The 20520-nt window shown below is 35.2% G+C and overlaps 1 protein-coding gene, 1 long non-coding RNA gene and 1 pseudogene across 11 annotated transcripts in view; 1 reads left to right on the forward strand and 2 right to left on the reverse strand.

Moving 5' to 3' along the window:
* The window catches only part of Epac (Exchange protein directly activated by cAMP), a 37312-nt gene that overhangs the window by 11905 nt on the left and 4887 nt on the right, over positions 1 to 20520 (reverse strand). For 8 of the 10 annotated variants that reach the window (XM_070108809.1, XM_036367637.2, XM_070108808.1 and 5 more), the window contains exons 3-11: positions 18849 to 18991; positions 17985 to 18076; positions 16724 to 16870; positions 6424 to 6475; positions 3883 to 3974; positions 3599 to 3685; positions 3145 to 3286; positions 789 to 975; positions 353 to 498 (exon numbers count right to left, since the gene is read on the reverse strand). In XM_070108809.1, the coding sequence (XP_069964910.1) occupies positions 353 to 498; positions 789 to 975; positions 3145 to 3286; positions 3599 to 3685; positions 3883 to 3974; positions 6424 to 6475; positions 16724 to 16870; positions 17985 to 18076; positions 18849 to 18991 (1088 nt within the window). Of the gene's footprint in view, positions 1 to 352; positions 499 to 788; positions 976 to 3144; positions 3287 to 3598; positions 3686 to 3882; positions 3975 to 6423; positions 6476 to 16723; positions 16871 to 16970; positions 16989 to 17984; positions 18077 to 18454; positions 18476 to 18848; positions 18992 to 20520 lie in introns of those variants that run through there. The other 2 variants (XM_036367641.2, XM_036367642.2) reach the window with 2 other exon arrangements.
* On the forward strand, positions 129 to 3651 carry LOC118681760 (uncharacterized). Its single transcript, XR_004977509.2, has 5 exons — positions 129 to 304; positions 365 to 546; positions 3139 to 3320; positions 3417 to 3442; positions 3524 to 3651. It is a non-coding gene; the product is annotated as an uncharacterized lncRNA (long non-coding RNA).
* LOC138857137 (uncharacterized) lies at positions 1642 to 2675 on the reverse strand (annotated as a pseudogene).

Raw genomic sequence — 20520 nt, forward strand, 5'->3', positions numbered from 1 at the left:
TAAGTCCGGCTTTTTTTGAAGTGTAGTTCTAAAATGGAGTGAATGCAAAAAGTGCCGCACAGGCCAACTTTTAGTAAATCACGCAATAGAATTATTAGCGTTAGTGCACAATTTTTTTATTAGTCTTTTAAAAATGAGATATTTTCATTGCATTTTTAAAAGTTTTATAATAAGTCACTTCATAACTAAAACATTTCCCTCTGCTTTTGGTTCACTGTACATATGTACATGCATATGTATGTAGAGAATGAGATAGAGATATGAATGTGCATTTGTTTAAAAATAGTTACATATGTATACCTTGGTTTGTTGAACTGTTTAATTAACAATAATACAATTAGATTAAACTTACGTATTGTTCCAGCCTGTGCATGTGATTCAAAAACGATAATGGCGGAGAGTTCGCGTTTTATACTTGTCGACAAATGCGAAAGGGCTGTTATGTGTAAAAGCTCCTCAAAAATAAGTTCAAGTTCTTCGGGAGTTCTTTCGTGTGAGCTGAAATTAATAATTATACAACTAATTGCAAACGTTCATATACATATGGTACGTACCATATAAGAAAAGGGATGTTAGCGAATATATTCGTATACTGATGTAAAGAACTAATACTATATACATATATGGTCAAAAAATAAAAAATATGGTTAAATAATAAATTCTTTATAATGAAGATGTCAGTCAGCTTGACAACACTAGAAGTGTCCATGGCCACGTGTATAAATGAATGTGCATTAGTGTGTGACAACTAATTCTGCACTTTGATATGTACATATGTGTGTACTTACGGCTTTCGTAAAATCATTCGCAGTATTGCATCTGGTCCACGTTGGAAAAGTGTGCTCAGAGACTCACGAACATATTCATTAGCTGCATTAATATCCTCGGTTGTCGAGTAGCTGCCAGCACTGCCATCTTCGTCAACACGAAAACGGTACAAAAAACATTTATCCTTAAAGGGTTGCTCTTTATTCACTGGAACCGTAAGAAATCGTGTTTTAGAGTAGACTAGTATTTACCGTATACAAATGTACGTATGTATATGTGTGAGCGTGAATGACAAATTAAGCTATGTGAAGGGTTTTACTGAGGAGGTAGATGTTCACGTTCTGCGGCAGCTCCTTGTTTACATTCTTGGTTATTATTCAGGATATGTACATATGTATAACCAACCTATTAAACATAATCTTTAAGAGTAATTTTTATAAATGAATATGTTTAGAAGTCTACCCGAATAAATATTATCAATTTGCTGCAAATTTTGAGTCGGTATCAAAATTATATTGGACGATGTTGGCGAAAAGATCAACAAAATGGGCAATGACAATAACTGATTTTTCCCCAATTTAATCTAATAGTCGGGGCTTACATGCCGTTCAAGAAGTTTACAAGTCTTAACAAACAACTATATATACATATGTAACTAGTTGACCCGGCAAACATTCTTTTGCCATATAAATTATTTTTAGTTTCTAAATAAATTCTAGTGTAGACAAAAATTAACTTACTTACAAGTATTATAAGTGTGTAAGTATGTGGTATATGCGTGAAATAGGCATGGAGCGCTATCAACGATAAGGGAATATAAAAATAACAAACGCCAAACAATATTATTTTTAAGTTATTATAGTTTATTTTTTAATTACGACAGTAACACTAACACTGCATGTTTGATTTGAATATTTCTAACAATTCATTGTGCTCGTTCAATAGAGCGTCCAAGTCGCCGACGATGCGCCTGGCAAAAAATGAATCAATGTTATTATAGTCACAACGTGCATTCACGCGATTGGCAAGTGCGCTTTCTGAATCCTCGCCGCTAATGAAGTAGATTTGTAAAAATTTATGTGGTGGGCAATGAGCCCATTTTATGATAAACTTGGCCTCTCATTTTGAATGTAGAATTGTATTGTTGACCATGTATTTCGAACTATTTCTGTTGCTCCAAACGATGTCATTTGAAAGCATGAATTGAATGTTCGAATTGACTTCAAGAATACGTTAGAATCCGGATCCGTGCCAATAAGTAAACCGTTCAATGGTTCTGGTGGTGTTCCAATTTCATTTAGTTGCACTTTTCCTGACGCGCAACCCCATGTGGCTCATTTTTGAATTTGAGAACATGATAATGCGAACATTCCTTATCCATAGCACCAATTACCACTTTTGAATGAGCATAATATTCAATATCTGGCTCATACTGGAACGTTAGACGCCAAAATGAATCAGATGTAAATGCACGATGTACCTGTTGGCGTTGTTGGTCATTTGTTTTGCGTCTATTAACCGTAAAACGGCGTGATTGCCTTTGTTCTAATCCTATAACTTCATTGCGCTCAGCTCGTGTATATTCTGATTGTTCTTGACGCAATTGCTCCATGCTCTCACGTGCATCAGCATTTTGTTGATGGATTTGTTCTTCGGTTCTTTGGGATCTTTTATTTCTAATACTTCTTGACTTACTTGTATTACGGCTCAAATCAGCCTCTTTGGAAATTTGAAAATACTTAATGATGAAAAATGTTATAGTTATAATTACGGCCTAGATTATAGGGAAAATATTAGTTTTATTAAAAAATAGTTCATGAAAAAAAAATTGAAACAAAAGTTTTCAAAAATTGAATTAAAAAAAAATTAATTTACAACTCAAAATCCGTTGTTTGTGACACGTGTTGAATACTTTTAAGATTATGTAAATCAATTGTTTAACTAAAACTTGATTAACTGAACTAATCGTTGCAAATACACTTGAAATTAATAATTTTATTATTATGAATAAAATAGTAATAATTAATAGTTAATATAAGAGTTACACTGAGATAGTAATATGATAATTGTAAACGTAGTAGTAGTAACTTGATACATAAACAAAAAACACTTATCAATTAGGGGTATGAAAAATAAATAGTAGCCGATTCTCAGACCTACTGAATACGCATATAAAATTTTGTAAAAATCGGTCCGTCCGTTTCGGAGGAATACGGTAAATAACATTGTGACACGAGAATTTTATATATTAGATAAAGAAAGCTGTATAAGAACCAAGCAAAGCCATTTGAATCGATTCCAACATCTACACACCATTTAGGAAAACCCCACTACGTTATTAAAAACAATACTTTCTGTTTGTACTCGCAGACTAACCATGGGATAACACCCCTTCTTCGAGCAACGCTTGCCACATGCCAGCAGCTTGGGCCCGAGTATGAACAATAGATGATAAATTCAACAGCCAATCCACTAATTCTGTTCCTGGTGCACATTTTCGAATAAATTTACCAGCTACCTGTAAGAAGAAATAAGTACATACGTTCGCTTATGTACGTAAACGTAAACATGATACTACATAGTATACATAGTATTAGTTCATACATAGAAATTAAAATAATGTTATATTTTTGTATATTTTTCTATAGAAATGTTTCAACTTGAACATTTATATGTAAGTATACAGTTTTAAAATAGGTAGGAATAGAAATAATTAATTAGCCGAGTAAATTGGTTGCTTGTATTCTTACTTTAGATAAGAAGGTTATGCATTTGTATATAAATTTTTACATACAAAATAATGTCTCAAAATTCTGGGTTTACCACTTACTTTTCTATCCTTGAGACAACTTGAACCATCAGCAATAAGGAGTGTACGCAAAGCCCATCCCATTCGACTCATAGTAGAACTCGGAGACTGGCGAAGACGGATGTATTGGATGTATAATTGCAACATGGTTGTGATGGTAAATAAGAAATTATTAATATACCAGTTATAAAGGAACGTACGATCAATATGAGAAAAGCTGAATATGTTCATTTTAAATGTACCCATCGGCGTTAAATATATGTAGTATCAAAAATATTGTATGTGATATTGAAAAACGCCTTTACCTCAGAAATAGGTAAAGCGGGATTCGGATGATCTGGACTTAAAGGACGCTTAGTTGGGGACGAAGCAATTGGTGAAACTCCGGAACCGAATCCTTGGAAACAAGATGTAAATACAGAGATGTTAAATTGATAATATTAAAGTTTTCTTATCCTTTATATATGTATGTATATAATAACTCACTGTGAAACCAAACTTTATTACCTCCAAAAAAATATAAATACAAAAAAAAAAGTGATGAATTAAAAATAAGTTAATTTTATGCAAATAATTAGCACAGAAAAAATCATGGTACTTCTAGTAGGTTTTTCATAATAATTAATATTTTAGAAGTAAGGAAGGGCTTAACTTAAAAAGATATAGAGAGTCTGAATCCATTATATTAGGGATATGGGTTGTAGATCGAGGTCTAGATCGATTTCATTCCTGTTCAGCCCTAAACTATATAAAGTTTAAGAAAATTAATTTCCTGAAAATGTCTTACATATTGATCAACATGAATGGTTTAAAGCCAGCTGGCTTGTTGGAATTCACTAGGTTACGGGAGGTTACGGGAAGATCTGGATTGATTGCATTAACTTTTAGCACACATTTGTGTAAAGTTATTCCGATATCGTCATTGGTGCTTGATTTATATAATGTAAAGTAAAGCAATGAGAAGGAATTTAAAATTGTGTTATATGGGACCTTTGTAGTGAGTTTTCGGCCATTTTCCCATTATAACATAAACATTTCAGGATAGTGTTTTCCACTAAATTTGGTTGAAATTGGTCGATAAGCTATTTAGATATAAGATTTCCCCTAAATGTAGGCAATACCACAAAAATTTCAAAATTTACATCGATTCTTATTGAGTCCTTCCGTAGCATATTTATTATGGGATTTATTGGTTCTGATGTGTTGTTTTATTATCGCAATTTCAGTAGTTTTCAACAGGGCGATTAGCAGTGGTTATCATCCGATTTCACTTATTTTCATACTGTATGAGGTGGGAATAGAAAAACTTGTAGCCAGTTTGGTTGATATAGGTAGTTTAGTGGCTTGTAAGGTATGTACTGTAAATTTATGGGCGTGGCCACTTAAAAATCATTGGGTATATATGTACATATTTCGCAATATCTATTTCGATTAGTTGCAAGTGCTACAAAAAATCGTTAGGTGAATATGGGCCGTTTTCTCAATGTCTGGTTAGCAAACATCTGTCAGTTAAGTTATTTTGTGGCAACATGTTGCGAGAGTATAAAAATATAATATGTTACGGAAATTGATCTATATGTTCTTCGAAAGCTCTTGAACGAAAATTGTGCGTTCCGTTAAGGTTGAAATTATTTCTACCGCTACTTATTGTTGGCATCAGTTTTTTCCAAATTCCAACAAAGCACCGTTCATCGAAAAATAAAAATGATAAAATTAATAATGTGCTGGCACACTTTTAAATGAAAAATATCTAGATGTCACGAAGGACAGGAGAGAACAACTTTTTGTGCTATAAATTTGAAAGTTTCTTTCATGACCTTGTTATATGCGCAACGTATTTTCTACTTATTTAACATATTCTTTTTTTATTTCCCAGCATTTTTATATTAAAAAGTAGTAGTTTTTGAGGGACAACAAAATTCATCATAACAAGTCAAAAAAAGAGCTAAATTTGGTTGTAACCGAACATTTTTTAGAAAGGAAGGATCAAAGCCCGGGCAAATATCGTTAGGTGTTGGCAAATCCTTTTAATAAACAAGACAACTTGTAAACTTCGGCTACACCGAAGCAATAATAGTCTTCACAGCTGCATTTTTTATGGCCACTGCATGTAACATATAACTAAACGTGGAAACATAACCGGTCAACGGTTTGATAGTTCCTTACAGCCACGAAGTAATATATTCAAAAGATCTTATTCTTCATTTTGATCCCTCAATTTGTTCGAAGAATGCAGCGTTATCTTAGGTAATAATCTATGCCAAATTTCGTGAAGATATCTTGTCAAATAAAAATATCTCCATACAAGGGATTGATTTCGACCGGTAAGTTTGTATGACATATATATGCACTATGGTAGTCCAATATCGGCGGTTCCGATAAATGAGCAGACAGGCGTGGCTAAGTCGACTCAGCTCCTCGCGATAATCATTTATGTATGTATGGTATATATATATAATATAACTTTTTATCTATCTCTATTACTTTTAGGTCGTACAAACAACCATTAAGTGAAAAACTATTATACTCAGAAGCAGCATGTTCCAAGAGTATAAAAATTGCGGATGCTTGTCAAAGATGAGAGTTGCACAAATTTGCTTTATTTTTATTTTTTCCCTTCAATGTGAACGAACTCATGTGTCAAAACAGAAGCCTGAAGCAAAGCGAAGCAAAATATGTATATGAATCAGCCATTAGCGTTTAATTACATATTTTTTCCATATAGTATTACAGTGTGCCAATTTCTGGTACTTTAGAATTGAGTCAATTATGGTATGTTAAGTGGAGTAAATACAACTGACATACATTTAAATAATAATTACTACTTAATTCATTATGTAACTTACCATTTTTCAATTTGCAAGTTGTAATAATGTCATTCATCAATTCTTTATTTTTCTGTAAAAGCAAAAAACATATTTTAAAACCAAATATATTCCATATCCAACAAATTGTAAAAATTATAACAAAGTAAAGCAATTTTTCTATTGACAAGTGGGAATGCCTAAGCTGAGCCGGACTAAATTATCTTATTATCTGGAGTGTCCAGGAACACATTTGGCAATTTTTTTGATGATCTGGGTTTTAACTCAATTTATTTGTTGTACGAATGACTAAAGCTATAATAATAACGGTGAATATCACATGATATGGAATGATGAACTTCCAACTCTTTTTTAAGTTCAGCAAAAGTAAGCAATATCACCTAATTCAAAATTAAACATAATATATTATATGTAGACTTAAGACACTTAAAAAAATGTGGAAAACGGTTGGACTCAAGGGCCATCCCTGCAACTTCCCTCTAATTTCATACGCTAACGTTCAAATTTCGCTTTTTTCACTGCTTTTGAGCTCTTCGAAATTTTTCGTTTTCGATATCTAGCAAGTAAATCAACCGATTTCGACCCGGTTTGCGGCAAACGATGTGTTTCTTCAAGGTTTAGAACTGATTAGTTTTTGGTGTCGATCGGTCAAGTCGTTTGGAAAAAATTTTTGAGATTTCTCGAAATCTACTGGTCCGATTGGGTCCAAACTTACACGAAATTCAAGTGCAATGAAACCCTTTGGAATGCCGTTTAGTTTATTTAAATCGGTTGAGCAGTTTAATAGTTATAAGAGGATCACATACATCCACACACACACACATACATCCACACATACGGACATCATCGTAGAAATGTTCGGGGAAGCTTCCTCGACCCTCAGAACGTCGAGATCTGTTGAGAACTCGATTTTTGCAAAATGGGGTGAAACCAATATCTTCCCGATTTTTAGAAAATTTTCCATTTTCTTAGCGGGAAGTTAAAAAAAGGTGTTGGGGAAAGTATGGACTGATATATGTATGAATAACGTTACACTTAGCGAAAATTTCGACTTAATTTTTTTCAGATATCTTGTCAATGTGGCTAGGAGAATGTGTGGACCGAATATTATCTTCGAAACGACTCTATGCCCAGAAAATATGTCTAATTAATTTCTTTAATTTCATTTTCAGGTATCGAATGGCAGTAAGTTGAGCGAAGCATTGGCACCAAGTAACATTATAACTTCAATTGATTCAGCTATCTATAATAAAAACCTAAGGTCGCAATATTAAGTGTCGCTCTATCCGTTATATTGAGAATAGACGCAAACACATACCAACATCAATGTTTAGCACCAAGTCACATTATGCTAACTATAACATCAGCATATAATTTTGTTAAATATCTAATTCACAAAGTGATATAAAAGTACATAGACATATTATATGTGTGGCATAAGTTCAGAAGTTATTTTGAGGCAAAGTATTTAAAATCTTCACCAATACGTAAGTAATGGCAAAGTAAAGTAGCATATGCGAATTCAATACATCTTTCTAAGTGAAATAGACGAAGAAATGTCATATTTTGCCTATTGTTTTTGTTGTGGTTCGTAGTTAAACTGATTATTGAGTAATAACAGTTTAAGTGTAAGTAATAAATCCGTTTTGTCGGTATTTCAAGTATCTGGTTTCGCTCAGGGAGTGAGTGCCACATATTCATATGAAACATTGAATTTATCTTGATTTTTTTAATGAGCAATGATTATCGAAACTCCCTGTACAACCTGAGGAGAGTTCTCATTACTTTCCTTTCCTTTATAATTGCAGCACTTACAAGTAAAATTTAATAAGCCAAACGTTCCTAATATTACAAAAGTACGGATATGTGTGAATCTGTACTTAGGAAAAAATGCACAGCACTCAAAATTACATCACACCTCCCATGCGGAATTTATAATAAGTACCTCATCGGACGAATCAATTCAAAAACAAGTAAGAAAGGGCTAAGTTTGGGTGCAACCAAACATTTCATACTCTTGCAACTTGCCAGGATCAAAGCCGGTGAAATACTTTCAAGTGTAGGCAAAACGTCATATTTAAAAATGTCGCGAAAGATTTCAACATTCATTATTTGACGAAATTTAATTCTAAAGTTTTGTATTTTATAAATTATATTATAACATAGGTCATAGACTCAATTACAATAGTTTTATAACTATATTTTACTAGTGAACATTATTTTAAAATCATCCTCTAATGAGATATATCTGATATAAACTTAACCGAAAAAACGTCAACCAAAGGATCGAAATTCGTTATATTAGGGATATGAGGTCTAGACCAAGACCAATTTCATTTACCTCGAGTGTCAAACAATTAATATAGTTTTATAACTTTTAAGAAAATTTGTCGACTTAATTTCATTAAAATATCACACATTTTGATGAACCTAAAAAGCTGATTTCATTAATTTTTGACATTGCTTATTATATATGGTGTAAAGCCATTTAAAGGCGTTTCAAAATCCTAAATGTCAGTTATATGGGGACTAGGGCAAGATTTCGCCTGTTTTTATCAATTTTAGCCACAAACTTACACTGTTATTAGAAAAACACGCTCCCTCAGTTTCATTAATATAACTAGCACATTGATCGCTATACGTGGTATAAAATCAATTGGAAATTCGAAAATCTTTAAATTAGGTGTATGGGGGCTAAGGGAAGTCTTGACTCGATTCAACCAATTTTTAACACACTATCATCAAGAAAGGATTATCTCCTGATTTTAATTATATATTTCACACATTGACCGATATTTTCGGCAAAAAGTCAGCGATACGCACTGGGGTCCACGTATTCGGTATGTGGGGGCTTGTACACTTATGATCCGATTTTGACAAAATTTAGGCTGGAGATGGCAATCCCCTAAGACACTATTTGTGTAAAGTTTTATCTGAACATATTCATTGGTTCTTGATTTGTGTACTGGAATGTGAAAGAATCATATGGAACTTAAAATTGTGCTATTTGGGAAGTACAAAGGCGGGGTTGTAGTCCGATTGCGCCCATTTTCACAAATAATGTTATGTGCAGAATTTGGTTAAAATTGGTCTAGTAGGTCCGGAGATATGTGATTTTACCTAAATGTGAGCGGTGCTACGCCCATCGTCCAATTTTGAGCCCGACTCCTATAAAGCCCTCTGTTGTCATCCTGGGTGTACAATTTAGTTATCTGACACATTTACTAGTTATTGATTTATTGCACTTTTAGTAGTTTTTAACAAAACCGATTTACGGGAGAGCGTCGGGTTATAATCCGATTTCATCTCATCGGGGGCGAATTTGATTGTTGTAGCTTTAGTAGTTTAAGAGCTATGTACATTAAACCTATTAGAGAGCGGGGCACGGCCATTTTTTCAAAAGTTTTAGCCCAAAGGTACCACTGCAATCCCTTGTACTAAATTACATGTTTATATCTTAATTTAGTGCTTAATTATGGCATTTTTTAGCTTTTCGATTAATATCGTTTTGTGGGCCTGGCAGTGCTCCGGTTACTGCGCACTCGCCCTTTCTCTTTTCCCAAGTAACATGTGTATAAAGTTTCATTACGACATCTCAATTTTACTCAAGTTACAGCTTGCACGGACGGACGGACAGACAGACATCCTGTTCGCGCTTATCTGGCATCACCTTTATAAACATATGTTTAAAGCTTGCTGGGCAGCACTTATGTGCTGCTCTCAAAATAGCTCTCATTTTTTCGCTCTCTTCAATAAAGGATTTCGAACAGATAGGTCGTGTTTAATTTTAATCCGCAATAATCCACTTTAATTTTCCGCATCTAATGCTACTCCGCGCTAAATGCTATCAAACGCTATTTGCAATCTAGCAAAGTGGATGCTCTATCGGTAGACAACGAGGTTATAACGACTTACTCCCAATTGTTTGAGGAGCAATGGATTCGCTTTTGCGTAGCGCAACAAGAAGTGGAGCTGACATGTGGAGACGAGAACGTTTCCATGGAGGAGCAGGTACCCATACAAGGTGAGGAGTGGTACCTCTAACCTGAAACTTCTGTGTGTAACTCAAATAGCAGACATTGCAAACTACCGCTCAAGATTTACCTGTACCACTTCCAAAACTGCAGTTGCCTTCATTTAGTGGTGATCCCACTCAATGGCTTTCTTTTCATGACGCCTTGGGACTTATTGACCGCGAGGTACAAGGTCATGCGGATCATGGTGGACAGCCACATCAAAGTAATCCATACTTCAACACGTTGGTGCTCTAAGTGCGCTCGAACGACCAGTCGAATTCTGGGATGACTGGCTCATTCACCTAACCGTTTTAAAGTTAGCACACGAAACCCAATGGGAGATGGTACCGCTACTCAACCCTACCGCAAAGACAACGACAACAATAAAGACTGTCTTCTATACGCCATTTACACCGCACATTACGCCGAAAGGGTGAACGGGGTACACCAATGGCACAAAACACTGTTTTTGGATGGGTACTGTTTCGTAACGCTGCGAATTTTCAAAGCCCACCGGTGAACATTTCAACTTTACATTCCGACATTCATTTAACTGAACTCATCCACATGTTTTGGGAACTCGAAGAGTTACCTGCCCGCAAATTCCTCTCACCTGAAGAATCTATGTGTGAGAAACTATACGATGATACAACCGAATGCATCAGATGGGCGCTACATTGTGCGATTACCATTGAAGAAACCCGTATTGATAGGTGAATCAAGAGAAGCAGCTATTCGAGCATTACTCCGCATGGAAAAAGGATTTGCAGCTAACGAACGACTTCGAAAACTCATCTCTATGGGACACATGGAACCAGCTGAGATGGCAAGAGATAAAGTTTACTACATGCCACATCATGCGGTGGTAAAGACCACTAGTCAAACTACTGAACTGCGAGTAGTTTTCAACGCATCTAAGTAGTCAACATATGGGAATTCGTTAAGTGACGCTCTCATGGCCCACAGCTACAGCAAGATCTATTGGAATCATAGCCGACATCGAAAAGATGTACCGCAAGGTTTATGTCGCCAAATAGGAGTCTGGCGTTTGAATGACTTACTAACTGGTGCTGATACCTTTAATTAACTCGCTTTACTTCAAAAAAAACGTTTCCCGCGCACTCTCTGAAAGCGGGATCGAACTACGCAAATGGGGAACCAATTCTCAAAGGCTTAGAGATCTGATACCGCACGCATCTAAACAAATTTCGCATCTCTTAACCGATGGAGACCAAACCCACACTCTTAATACAATATGGCACACAAACCATGATTGGCTTCCTATAGCAGTGAATTCTGACGACTTGCTTAACAAACTTACTTTTCTTTCCGATTCAAGTAAAGTATTCGATTCACTGGGTTTGATTGCGCCTTGTACGATTGGATTGGGATGAATCAGTTCTTTTAGAAATTGCGAAGGACTGGTTGACACATCGTCGTGAATTACCGCAACTATCCACGCTAAAACTAACCCGCTGATTGGGTACTAGCAAAACATCTGATTCTCAGTTTTACATTTTTACCGACGCATCAGAAGTCGCATATGCAGCCGCACGCAGTCTCCGGACCCGGACGGTACGATTAGGTAGCGAGTAGCGCCTCTGAAAACTACCTCATTACCATGACACGAATCAAATCGGAACTATACATTCTCCAAATTATACACATGGACGGACTCAATGGTTACACTGACGTGGTTACAAGGCAACCCTAGCCACTGGTCAGTATTCGTGACCAATCGTGTTGCTGAAGTACAAGATGTTCTACCAGCAACACACTGGAGACACGCCGCCTCAGAGCACAATCCCGCTGATTGCGCCTCAAGGGGCATATTACCGTCGCAACTTCTCGTACATCAACTTTGGTGGCATGGTCTCCAATGGCTACTTGTGTACAACAATAGTTGGCAGATCTCTGCAGAACCTCATGCAACTGATCTCAAACTAAAATCTAGCAAGACTATAACACTGCTGACGGAACCCGCTGACGTAGTATCATTCATTCAACCAACTTAAACGCATCACCGCTTATTTATTACGCTTCACCAATAATGCATGGTCTAGTGCCGAGATACAAAAATATGGCTATTTATCCTGCGCTGAAAATCAAAACACTGAAATAGCACTACTAGTATTATTAGCATTACTTAGTATACACAGTCTATCACTTTTAAAAAGGAAATTTCTCATTGCCAATATATATACGAATAAATATACGAAGCAGTCTAGCATGACTGCAACCGTTTCTAGACTCTAAGGGTATCTTACGTGTAGGAGGCCGCATTCAAAACGCAACGCTATCGTTAAACTTCCTATAATAGTGCGAAGAAATCACCGCTCGCTAAATGAATCGCGGTAGAAATACATTTTTTACCGTTACATGGTGGATCTCAGATAATGCACGCTTCAACGACGATATTGGGTACCACGCATTCGTAACCTCACCGTGGTATGTATTGAAAATGCATTCGTTGCAGACTACTGAGTTGCCAACCATTACAGCAGCTCATGGCTAAGCAGCTTCTAAGCCGCGTCACTTCAACCAGCTGTTTTCTACATAGCGTAGTCGATTTCGCTGGTCCTTACTCCGTGAAGTTTACGCATGGAAGAGGCGCAAAATCTACAAAGGCATAAATTAGGCTAATTTATATGCATGAGTACTGGTGCAATGGTGGGTGGCTTCTGGGAGGCTGGTGTAAAACGAATCAAATATCACATTAAACGTGCCTTAGATACTTCGCTTCTAGCTTATGAAGAATTTGCAAGAGTACTAACTGAAGTTGAGCCTGTGAATTCGCGCCCTATTTGTATATATTCCTACATTTCATGATTGGCGAACCACTAAAGGTATTTCCAGATCCTCACGTTGAAGCCTTAAAGGGAACAATATATCAAGGTTGGCAAAGCATTGTGTCGATTAGACAACACTTCTGAAGTCGATGGCGAGACGAGTATCTTGTCAGTCTTCAACGTGATTGGCATTTCTCCAGGCAGAGAATATAAAATATGCTGATATATGAAAATGCTCAATTCTGCTATTTTTCAGTCCCCTGATGTTAATTGTGGCCATTTGGTGAAACACGCTCATCGTTTTCAGTACCCCTGCGTAAAGTAAAATATTTTGCTAATGTCCGCACTGTGAACCTTCTCTATAATCTACATTCTCTGCTCCAGGGACGGATGGTCAAGTTCGGGTTGTAAACTTGAAGACATCCGAAGGGGAGTTTATGAGGCCAGTGATTAAATTATTGTTACTACCAACAAAAGGGGACATGTTTTCTATATGATATTCTTAGATTTTAATTGAAATTGTAATTTTTTGAACGGTCGTTCAAGGCGGCCGGTATGTTGGCGCCTATCTGGCATCACCTTTATAAACATATATTTAAAACTTGCTGGGCAGCACTTATGTGCTTGCTGTCAAACTGACTTCCGTTTTTTTGCTCTCTTCAAGAAACGACATGGATAACATGGATAAAATGATCCGAAACTCTTTGATTTTAGAGAGCGCTGTCAAAGTCCACATTTTTTATAAAGCGGCCTTTACACGGTCATTCATGTTTGCAAGGTGCACTTTGTGCCGTTTCACATTGGGACTCAAAAGAGTCTCATACCAGTTTATTGTGGACGAGGGGACGACGAGGAAAGACGAAGGGACCGTGCCCCTCGTGTTCGGGTGGCACGCTTTGTGTTCTTGTTCGTAACAGCTCGCTGCTACCTTTTTCAGCATTCCTTTTCACTTTCAAATTCTTTGAATGGTTGCAAGAGCGCTCGGTTTCAAATGAATTCGATCGCAAATTTGAATTCTGTTATCTATTTTTTGTAAGTAATATGCAAATACGTATGCATAGAATAATAGAAATATTATGACAAATTGTAAATAAGGAGAAAATTAAGATATATGTAGATATGGAGTAAATAAATTATGAATATTTAATACGGAGTAAAGAAATTATGAGTTTTTAATACTTAAAGATTAGGAAATTCCTATTATAAATTTGGCCTTGAAAATATTAGTAGCGGATATTCAATACATTCTTGTGGATTAGGAAATTCCCGTCTTTAGTATTTCTTTGAAACTATTTAGCGGGTAGGTACTTGTATTATGCATATTGTTCTACCATATTCATGGTAATTCATTGCAAGCAAAATGTGTGACCATCATCTCAACATACAAATGAAATACGCAGCACGCAGTGTTGCGCAGTCGAACCGCACAAATATTTACGAAAATTTTGTGAAAAGGAATGCAGAAAAACTTGACTCGAGTTGCTGGACTCTTTTTGACCGTGTGAATGCCCAGAGCGACACCAAAAGAAAATTTGAAAAACATCAGACTCTTTTGAATCCCAATGTAAAAGCACACAAGCATGTGCGGCGTGATGAGAAGAATGAGCGTGTAAACATAATAAATTCGTGTTCGTCATACATGTGCGATGGTTTTTAAAAATTTTTAAAAACATGATGTTGTTATGAACATGTTTTATGGTGTAAACGCTTGCATCATGCACGCAGTATATTTTTTCAGTCGTAAGCAAACATTGAAGCGTAATGACGTCACGGATAAACGAAGAACTGTGGAAGGACTTCTTTTAAAATTTAAAAAAAAAATCATAAAAAAAACATATGAATAAAAATAATTATAACAAAGAAACAATACAAGTCATAATAACATATCATGGTTTTATGATGAACGTTTTAAATAAAATTTAGTTGCACGTTATTCAAAAGTATTTGTGTCGTTCCCTGAAATTTCGTTTCGCACTGCTTTTGTTAGCTATTTTTAGCGGGTTTATTTCTGGCATCCCGCCTTTTTTAACATCAGCTGTTCGAAATTCCCTGATTTTAATAATCAGGGAAAGCGAATAACAGAAAAATCAGAGAAAATGAGCCTCGCTTCATGTCATCCTTGTCATTTCATCCTTATCCATGATTTCATCCTTGATGTTGCTTCGTTCACAAATAACAGAGAAATAATGTATGATTGCATGTTCGACCGTTTAAACGAAAACCAGTTTTTTTTTTGCATCATAGTGCCGTTTCAGACAGGGATGCAAAAGAGTCGGATGTTTTTCAAATTTTCTTTTGGTGTCGCTCTGGGCATTCACACGGTCAAAAAGAGTCCAGCAACTCGAGTCTAGTTTTTCTGCATTCCTTTTCACAAAATGTTCGTAAATATTTGTGCGGTTCGACTGCGCAACACCGCGCAACACTGCGTGCTGCGTATTTCATTTGTATGTTGAGATGATGGTCACACATTTTGCTTGCAATGAATTACCATGAATATGGTAGAACAATATGCATAGTACAAGTACCTACCCGCTAAATAGTTTCAAAAAAATACTAAAGACGGGAATTCCCTAATCCACAAGAATGTATTGAATATCCGCAACTAATATTTTCAAGGCCAAATTTATAATAGCAATTTCCTAATCTTTAAGTATTAAAAACTCATAATTTCTTTACTCCGTATTAAAAATTCATAATTTCTTTACTCCATAATCTATATCTTAATTTTCTCCTTATTTACAATTTGTCATAATATTTCTATTATTCTATGCATACGTATTTGCATATTACATACAAAAATAGATAACAGAACTCAAATTTGCGATCGAATTCATTTGAAACCGAGCGCTCTTGCAACCATTCAAAGGATTTGAAAGTGAAAAGGAATGCTGAAAAGGGTAGCAGCGAGCTGTTACGAACAAGAACACAAAGCGTGCCACCCGAACACGAGTGGCACGGTCCCTTCGTCTTTCCTCGTCGTCCCCTCGCCCACAATAAACTGGTTTGAGACTCTTTTGCGTCCCTGTCTGAAACGGCACATATCATGTTTGCATACAAAAATGACCGTGTAAAGGCCGCTTAACATTTGACAGTGGGGCCATTAAGGAAAGAAATAAGTTTTGAGATTTTTAAATGTTTTTCTTGGGTATTTTTCGGTTTCCATTTTACAGAAAAAAATACATAAATAAAATTAGTTTAACAAGCTAGATATCCTATATGAGTTCTAAATATAAGTACATGTATATTTTAATCACAAAAGATTTTTAAAATTAACGTTTAAAACTAAATTTACCAAAATATTTTAATATATCAAAACACACAAGTTTTAAATAACCTAAACATTATCCTTATTTCCTTTTTATATACTCAATAAACAAATATCTTTTGATAATTTATTCGGAAGTCAAAGTTTAAAATAAATATAATATAATTATTAAATTTGATAATTTTCCCCTTGTTTCGCAACTACACATTTCATACCAAACAATATCCTAGGCCAATAAATATGTTACTTACTTCCCAAATAAGTCGAAAATCTTGTTGTTCCACACGAAGCAACTCGCAAGTGGTTTTCGTGACAACAGTGCTATCTCGTGGTAGTTCATGTAATATGGACTCCCCGAATGTAGCGCCCACACTAAGATTGTACAAACTTACTGGTGCCTGTAATAAAAAAAACATAATTTCTTAGTTTTACAAATTTACATACATATATAAATATGTAATTGGCAAAAAGAACTTTATTTCATTAATCATTACATACCATCAAACAAACATTTATTATCTAAGTGCAGCTTTTACAAACAAAGTTATTTTAGTTTTGTTCAATGAACGATTTCCATTAAAAGCACGGTTTGTTCTAAGTTCTACTTCGATATCTTCATTAATGCTTGATTTACATTTTGTAAAAGAATCTAATTAAATTCAAAATTGTGTTAAATGGGAAGTAGAATACTACCCAATTTTCGTTTAAATTGATATAGTCGTTGCTGTGGTATCTGGTAGGATACATTTGATTTACCAGATATGGTAAATACCTATGTATATGTACATATGTACATGTGTAAACTGTAAATGGCGAAAATTATTATTCGAATGTCATTTTAATACGAATTTTTGATAGAAGACTCCTATTGTGATCCTACGGTTACGCTTGATTTCACAATTGGTTTGTCAGACCGGGGCAGTTAAGCATTCAAGTATGCTTCGATGACTAATTACATGTATACATACCAGGTCGTACATACATATGTAGCGTGTAGAAGTAGACACGGGTGTTATGACGATGTTACGGCGTATGCCATAGCTAGTATTTAAACATCTGCAAGTGCAGTCAAGCGCCAATCAATGTGTGCATGCATCTCCACGGCTAACGCGATGGCTGGCATTTTGGCATACAACAATTTCATTGCAGTGGTTTTACATGGCTGTTCGTGTCAGTACCGAAGGGCCAACATGTTCATTTAATTAAGCGTTCAATTTTCTCTACGTACTTAGCAAAATACTTATTAAACGCATTGTATTTAAGATTATGTACCAATTATACGCAATTTATTAATGAGTGGTTTTTACATACATATTTTTGCAATCGTTAGGTGAACAAAACTATTATTCACAGTTGCGAAAGTTTAAAAATATTTTAATTACTTTTGCCTTCCCTTGAGTTTACTAATAGTATATGCATACATATGTACACAGGATTGGCAATTTATTACACATTCATACTCGTACATATGTACATATGTATAAAGAAACGTGAAATATTTCGTTTACTTACTTTGGCATCGTTCTCTGAAGCATGGTAACGAACTTCAAGCGACCCACCTAGAACGGCGTACCAAAAACGACCCTGTTCACCAGCACGAAATACTGCAAAAGTAGAAGCAAACAGTTTTTGATATGATAAATACAAATTAATATTCAATGTAATAAAACAATTAAGGAAGAGTTAAAATCGTAGAGAACAGAACATTATGCACTCTCTTATAAATTCAATGATCGTTATTAAATGGTATTGTCAATGGATTACATACAATCAACATATCGCAAATCATTATATGGTGTTATATGAGAAGTAGGCGTGATTTCGCGTATTTTCAAACATTAGTATAAGAATACTAAGGAGAAATATATACTAATATTAGATCAAATTGGTAAGGTTAATGGAAACAATAAAGTGCAAGGACAGGATGAAACTATCCAGGTTATTTTATAATCATATAAACAAACTTCGTAAGCAAAACCTACTGGGCAACATGTTGATAAAACAATGCCACATATTTGTGGTTAAAACAAGGTCAATAAAAGAGATGCCACTCTAACTGCATATGTAGTATGTATATCAAACAGTAGTTTGCACTCCAGTAACAAATAATGATAGAGATAATTTTATTATTCTTGCCCGAGACGTCCTTTCGAACTGAAGTTCGACTGGTCGCACCTGTAGGGCAAAAACAAGGCGTAAGAACAGAGTTGCCATATTACGCGTTTTAATGTAATTAAAAAATAATTAATCAGAATTAAAAAGTTGTAAAGAATATCTCAATTAAATATAATTTTGTAAATACAGAGTGTATTCTATGATTCTATGCACTTTTTGGATGGAAAATACTAAAAAAGTTATTTAATTTTATAAGCTTACATGTCACACCCTTTTCTAAATCCTCATAGAAGCCGCACATGGCTAATTGCTGCAGTGCCGAACTGGGCAGACGACACAGTGGCTCCACGCGTCGCAGACGACAGGATATCAGTTCAGCATCGCGTAAATTGCGATCACAAGGACTGAAAGTACATAAAAAAGTTAAAAGTATTTAAATAAATTTTCATATCATAGTGGTAATATACACATTCAAAACTAACAAATACATTTAAAGTTGGTAATTCGATGACATACATATGTACATATCTTCACGGTGGTAAACCGTTGTATACCGATATAAGTAATTCGGACAACTGGTCAAGACCAGTTTACTTAAGGATATTATGAATTTCATATTTTGAAAATTGATCTACAAAATAAACGCTGTCTTTTAAATACTTTGTAAAAAAAATAGTTTAAAAGAAGTAAGGAAGAGCTAAGTTCGGATGTAACTGAACATTTTATACTCTCGCAAAGTCAAATGGTACACTCGTTTGAGAAAAATTATGTTATTACTCATTGATCGACATTTTCTTCATAAAACTGGTTAGAATAACGAAAAGCATTATAAGTAGTGTATGGACGTTGAGGTTATTATTAACAGGATTTTATCAATTTTTGCCAATACCACATACTACTAACATGCCACAGACTAACATACCTAACATACCATCATCCAGTTCAGACGAATGTTCGAAAATCCTGATAATAGTTACATGGGGGCTAGGTAGAATGTTCACCCGATTTGATCCATTTTAGGCACATACCTTGTTATGAGTAAAAAACACTCTCTCATTTTCATTGAGATAACTCATATATTGATCGATATATGCGGTAAAAAGTCAATTATAGGCACAGGGGTCCACCTATTCAGTACCTAGGGGCTTGAACAGTTTTGGTTCGATTTAGACAATTTTTGATTCCAAGGTAGCATACTTTAAACGCATTATTCAAGCAAAGTTTTACCCCGATACAATGCTTGATTTGCATAGTGGAAAGTGAAAGAATCAGATGGAATTTAAAATGGTGTTATATAGGAAATAGGCGCGGCAGTATTCCGATTTCGCCAATTTTCGCACTGTAATATAGAAATATGAGAAAACTGTTATGTACCGAATTTGAAATCGGTTAATATAAAAAAATATATCCCTTTTTCCTTACTCTACGAATAAACTGTTAAAGTTAAACCTTTTTTGAGGGCTCTAGGCTGGCCTTATCCCTTAAGAAATTTTAAATTCTTAAAAATTGTATAATGTTTTAACAACAAAAATAACATTTGTATACTCTCGCAATATGCTGCTACAGAGTATAATAGTTTTGTTCACCTAACGGTTGTTTGTATCACATAAAACTAATCGAGTCAGATATATGGTTATGTATATAGAAATGATCAGGATGAAGAGACGAGTTGAAATCCGGGTGACTGTCTGTTCGTCCGCCTGTGCAAGCTGTAACTTAAGTAAAAATTGGGATGTCTTTATGAAACTTGGTACAAATGTTTCTTGGTATCGTAAAACGGTTGGAATTGTAGATGGCCGTAATCGGAACACTGCCACGCCCACAAAACGCCATTAATCAAAAACAAATAAATTGCCATAACTAAGCCCCACAATAAGATACAAGACTGTTATTTGGTATATAAAATCACATTAGGGAGGAACATCTGCAGTTA

Source organism: Bactrocera oleae, chromosome 4 (assembly GCF_042242935.1).
Source record: "Bactrocera oleae isolate idBacOlea1 chromosome 4, idBacOlea1, whole genome shotgun sequence".
In the NCBI taxonomy this organism is placed as follows: domain Eukaryota; kingdom Metazoa; phylum Arthropoda; class Insecta; order Diptera; family Tephritidae; genus Bactrocera; species Bactrocera oleae.